General features: G+C 44.0%; 1 protein-coding gene across 1 annotated transcript in view; it reads right to left on the minus strand.

Moving 5' to 3' along the window:
* The window catches only part of Ssh2 (slingshot protein phosphatase 2), a 242,451-nt gene extending 236,822 nt beyond the window's left edge, over positions 1-5,629 (minus strand). The window contains exon 1 of the mRNA XM_038327316.1: positions 5,491-5,629. Within this exon, the coding sequence (XP_038183244.1) occupies positions 5,491-5,553 (63 nt within the window). The 5' untranslated portion in view covers positions 5,554-5,629. The remainder of the gene's footprint in view (positions 1-5,490) is intronic.
* Positions 5,630-6,000: the final 371 nt, after the last annotated feature.

The following is a 6,000-nucleotide window of genomic DNA, read 5'->3' on the forward strand; positions in this document are numbered from 1 at the left end:
TACAGGAGATAATATTCATGAAGAACATCAGGTTTAAAGAATCCCCACTTCATGGGCTCAGCGGTTAAGGGCATTGCCTACCCTTCCAAAGGTCCTGAGTTCAATTCCCGGCAACCACATGGTGGCTCACAACCATCTGTAATGAGGTCTGGTTCCCTCTTCTGACCTACAGGAATACACTCAGAATTTTGTATACATAATAAATAAATAAATATTTAAGAATCCCTACTTCAGTTCTGAAGCTTTTCTAGTCGCTCACTGCTTTCAGTGACTGTCTCAAAATCTTTCAATTGCTTACTTAGTCTGAGGTAAACAAGGGTCACTTATTTTAAAGAATAATAATTGTAAAGTTGTAACTGAGTCATTTACCATCATGGTGTTATATAGTACATTCATTAAAAAAACTTTTAAAAAGAACTATGTTTGTGAATGAATTATGAATTCCACAATCATACATTTTCTTTGCCCTTGATGATAGTCTTACAATATCTGTCACGCTGTCTTTAAACTCAGACACTTATCCCTCGGCCTGTTGAGTAGCAGGGATGACAAGCACACATCACACTGCAATGCTAAAGTATGTGCATTAAAACTTTGGCAAAACTTGGATGGACAACTATCAAATATACCATACTCAATCTTTATTGTTCAAATCAAGACCAAATAAGATTATGCCTTCTTATGATGATTCATGGTCATAATTTGAACTATAAATTATAAGAGAGTAGTAGGTCTGAGAAGGATACATTAAACACAAAGAAATGCTAAATTCTTCCCTCTATTGCCTACCTCTTTCTGAAATGTCTCCCTGTGTAGCCCAGACTAGTCAGGCACTCACTATTAATTCAAACTGGTCCCAAACTCACAGTCTTCCTGCCACTGCCCCCTAAATGCCAGAAATTCAGACATACAACACCCAACTTGCCCTACCCCAAGCCTCCACCGCCTTTTGCCAGTCACTTGTTTCAGCTTCTCCTGCCATGAAATCACCAGTTTTCATTTTCCAGCCTTATGGAAGTATCTCTCGTCTCTCCTTCTCCCACCCCCGTGTTTTCCAGTACCTGCTAACTTCCATTTCTACTTTGCTGTTGGTGATCCTCTAAGAGAAGGACGCTAAATATCTAACTTATAAGAATTCTGTGTAAAGAGCTAATAAACTCCAAATAAGAGCATCATTTCAAACTGATTTGTACAGAATTGGATGATGTTGCAGCATAAATGAATCCCCAAAGAGTGTGTACTCTTGATTATATCTCAAGACTTGATCCTTTACTCAATTAGCAACTGTTATCCCAGACAAGCGACAAGTCCTGTTTCTCTTAACACAACATGAAAAGAGATGAGGACCAGAAACAATTTTTTACATATGAGCACTCTGTCATCATGTATCCCTGCAGGCCAGAAGAGGGCATCAGATCCCACTATAGATGGTTATGAGCCACCATGTAGTTGCTGGGAATTGAACTTAGGACCTCTGGAAAAGCAGACAGTGCTCTTACTTGCTGAGCCATCTCTCCAACCCTGCCCAAGTATTCTTAAATTGCCCTTATTAATTAAGAGACATTTGGCTGGGTGATGATAGTGCACATCTTTAATCCCAGAACTTGGGAGGCAAAGTCAGACAATCTTTTTGAGTTCGAGGCCAGCCTGATCTACAGAGCTAGTTCCAGGACAGTTAGGGCTACATAGAGAAACCTTGTTTCAATGTCCCCCCCAAAAGAACTATTTATTTTCTAGGAAGAACAATATATTCCAAAAGTTGATATCTCTGATTTCTCTATCTCTATATAGAGTCAGTCTTTCTCATAATCTTTGACATCTGTCTCTTCCATAAACACTTCAAAATCCCAGATCAGACCTCAACAATAGCCTTAACTCAGGGCCTCTCTTGTCTTCCCTAAAATCCCTCTGGCCCAAAGCCTCTAGATCAGTTTTCTTAAAACACTACTGTGATCACATTTGCTCAAAATTTGGGAGAACTTTCTATTCCCTTCTTCATTAGCCCCAAATACCTGGCTCAGCAGTCCCTCTACAGCCTTGGCTACCTCTCACTTTCATGTTTTGTTGTTCAAACAAATCCTCACACTGACCTATTTAATCCTTTCACTTCATGCCATGCGCTTTTCTGACTTTAAATGTAGGAAATATAGCTTTTCTCCACCTAGGACACCTTACTCTTCAATTCTGGCTTATAAAAATTCAAATTATGTTTCAATAACTAGTCTCAGACACCTACTGTGATGCACTTCATCATCATCACTTCAACATTCCTTCAACGGCTAGGCACATCTGGATTAGAATTATGATCCCATTCACTGGCTGAGTGGCACAGGACACATTCCTTAAACACCCCTTGCCTTAAATGAATTAAGTCATGTAGTAAAGTATTTAGCATGATGCCTGGTACAGATAAACCCAAGAGAAATAAGAAGTTGTTGGTTTTCTAATTAATACTTGCTATTAGTGAACTTATGTCAATCTGAACTCAGATAATACTTAGGGCCATTGCAAAATGGTCCATGTATATATACAGTACTATTGCCCTCACCATCTCTATTCTCCCACCCCCTTATTTGTCTTCTACTAGCCCTGTGATCCAGATTACATCATCTGACAGACAGGTGAATGTCTTTTATGACTTAGTATCTATAATGGTCACTCATACATAGTAGGTGATTGTATTAGCTTGCTTTTCTAGATTCTGTGACCAAACACCTAAAAAGAAGCAACTTAAGGAGGAAGTGTTTGTTTTGGGTCACAGCTTACAAATACAGTTTGTGGCAGGGAAGGGAAGGCATGGTAGCAGGAAACCGAGAAAGGGGAGTGCTGGGGCTCTGTTGGACCGTTCCTTCTTTTCTGACCAGTACCCACCCCATGGTATGGTGCCGCTCGCATTCAGGGTGGATCTTCCCTCCTCTGTAAACCTCTCTGGACACATTCTCACAGTCAAGTTGAAGACTAATCACTACAGTGACCGTTTGTTTTATGCTTAATACAAAAGAAAATACTGAAGATGTGACAGTATTAAAATGTCCATCATACTCAGTGAAAAAGTATTAAGAATGCTTTAAAGTAATCAAAAGATTAAATTTCCAGACTCATAAAAAGAAATCCTTTTTACTTATGGTTCTAACTTCCTTTTGCACTCCTCACTTTTAAAACTAGCCAACTAACCTATTCATTCAGCAAGAGATAAAACAGCAAATTATATGCAGGTCAGACAGCAGCCAAATACTGGAATACAAGGACCACAAGACAACTGAGCTGAGCACAGCTTTGGATAAAGTCAAATAGGAAGACAATTTAAAGGGAAAGATAACTGGCTTGTCCGTCATGCTAACAATGCCGATTGTTACTCACACATACCAGTGCCAGGAGTTCTTTACACACAGGGCCAAATATAAACAACTGAAATCATCAGACCAGGGGATACAGAAATATCTGTCGTTGAGCTTAACAACTGAGTTTACCACTCAATATTTACTACAATAAATACCACATTATTTATAAGACCAATTTTAATTACCTACGCCAAAAAGGACTATTAACATTCTTCAAGATTCTAAAGTATCCCAAGCTTTGACCAATGAAGCATGTCAAAGAGATGTGGTTATACTGTATATTAACCACTTACTTCAAGACAATTAATATGGCAATGGTTTAATAAATGTTATTATAACATAAAATGTTTTCAACAATGCCCAGAGAAAATAATATTACAATAGTAGGTTCTTCTTCATATGTATGTATCTACTGATATGACTTAGTATCTATAATGGACACTCTTGATTGCTTCCATAGTCTAAATTAGGTAGCCTGGCAACCACAAAAACCAGAGGAGTTACCAGTGGAGTGAATTAAGGTGGCCTAAAGATATGTTATAAATTTTGAAATATCTACCATAAAGTGAAAAATCTACTCATGAAAATACTACGTTTCTACCCCTCTGGTATTTGTTTCTAGCAGACCCTAAAACATCTTATCAGCTCTGAAGTGCAATCACAGAATCGTAAAGCTTTGGAACCTCTTTCTCACCCCCACTGCAGGAATTCCTTATATCAGTTGTCTGGCAAAAGGCCCCCAGCCTCTGCTTGATACTTCTAGCAATGTGTGCTTAACTATTTTGCAAAACAGTGTACTTTATTGCTACAAACTTCTTCCCTAAAACAATGGAGATTTTCCTCTCTAATGTTCTATCCAAAGAGCTCAGTTTTGTATCCTGAAACAACACAAGGTAAATTAACATCTAAAATAGAGTAATTTCTTGAATATGGTAGAGTTGTCGACTTAGTCACTTAAAAATGCAAAGGAAGGAACTACCACTACATGCAAGAAAATTTTGAAATTCAGGAAACCATACTGAAATCACAAGGCAACATGCTTTCAAGATACCAAACCTCACATCTCAGTTAACAAATATTAACGACACAACTTTCTTTGACACAGTGGAAGGTCATAGTGCTCACTGAATGCCTCTTTGCACCTTGACACTACTAAATCCAATGTCAAAACATACAATTCTATAGGAAAGAGCTTCTCCAATTGTTCATATTTTCATCTAGGAGCCTATTTTTTTTCTTTACCACACTGGTGCAATAGGCAGGTTAGCAGGGATTCTCAAAAATGAATTCTAAGAATAGAGCTGTAAAGGTGTTGGGGTGGGGATGGAGGCAAAGAGAAGCCCAGTGGGGAAAAAAGCTGGTTGCTGGGTATTTTCCTTCTGGAAAGAGCCTTCCTTCAGCGGCACAAGCATCTGAAGTCATGAACCATCCAAGCACAACCCTAGAGCAGGAACCATCATGAGCGATGAGCGTAAGGTGTAAGTGTCAGTGGGATGGAAAGGAATTGGCCCTGGTCATCGAGCAGTACCGGATGCTTTGGGACCTGACTGAGAAAGGTAAAAGTCCAAGAGGCAGAGGAGACCACTGCCATCTTTGAAGGGAGGGAAGAAACCAGGGAGTAACTACCATTGAGCAGCTCAATGAAACCAGAACTGCACGGAGCACAAGAGAGACGCCAGAGACCGATGAAAAGGGACACACGGTGAGACGGAAGAAGGATGCGCAGTGAATGGTCTGGTCCCTAAAATGGTGTAAGTAAGGGATATGGGTGTGGGTCCGGGGTAATGTCGGAGCCCACCGTTCCCCTCCCTGCAACAGAGCAACAGAGGGTGAGAGCAGGGGGAGGGTGAAAAGCAAGAATGACTCATAGCCAAAAGGAAGTGCTCAAGCCCTGGGAAGCATGCTACGGGAGATTTCCGAGCCAGCGCCGTGAAGGGCTGGGTGCTCCGGGTGATGCGGGCCAGAAACCCAACATCTGGCCGTCGCTGCTGCTCGCCGGTAGGATGAGGGTGTGGGGGGTTCGCGGCAGCCCGGGTGCCAAGGCCTGGGAAGCGGCGGGGCGCGTGCGCAGTGGCGTTCGGCGGGACCCGCTGAGGCAAAGCGGAGCCGCAGTGACAGAAGCGAGGAGCTGCCGCCTGGAGGGACTCACCGAGGCGCAGGGGCTGGAGGTGGTGCTGGGGGTGGGCGACCGCTGGACCGTGACCAAAGCCATCTAGGCGCTGCTAGGTTGTCCCGGACAGGGCATTCTCGTCCCGAGTGTAGGAGGGGCGGGAGGGTGACGGAGCCGGGATGGGGGGCAGAGGCGGAGGGTGCGGGGTAGGGACGAGGAGGAAGAGGAACGGCTCCGGGCTCCGCACCCACCACCGGACTCCCGCCGACTGACGCGCCGAACGGGCGGCGGGCGGGCAGGCGGGCGGTTCGGCAGCTGCGGGGCACAATGAGCGCTCCCAGTGCGCAGGCGCCACCTGTCAGCAACCGCCTCTCCCCTCGGCGCGCGCCGCCGCGGCGGCGTAACCCTTGAGTTGCCGGAAGCGAGCCGACTGCGCGCGCCGCGCCTCGGGCCGCTGCCCACTCCTCACGGGTCGGCTGTCGCGGCCTTTCGCCTCCCGGTTCCTTTCCGCTGGGCCGCTGCTGAGGGGCGTGGGGCGAGATGGGAAAG

The sequence above is a fragment of the Arvicola amphibius genome, chromosome 4 (genome assembly GCF_903992535.2).
Source record: "Arvicola amphibius chromosome 4, mArvAmp1.2, whole genome shotgun sequence".
Lineage (NCBI taxonomy): Eukaryota > Metazoa > Chordata > Mammalia > Rodentia > Cricetidae > Arvicola > Arvicola amphibius.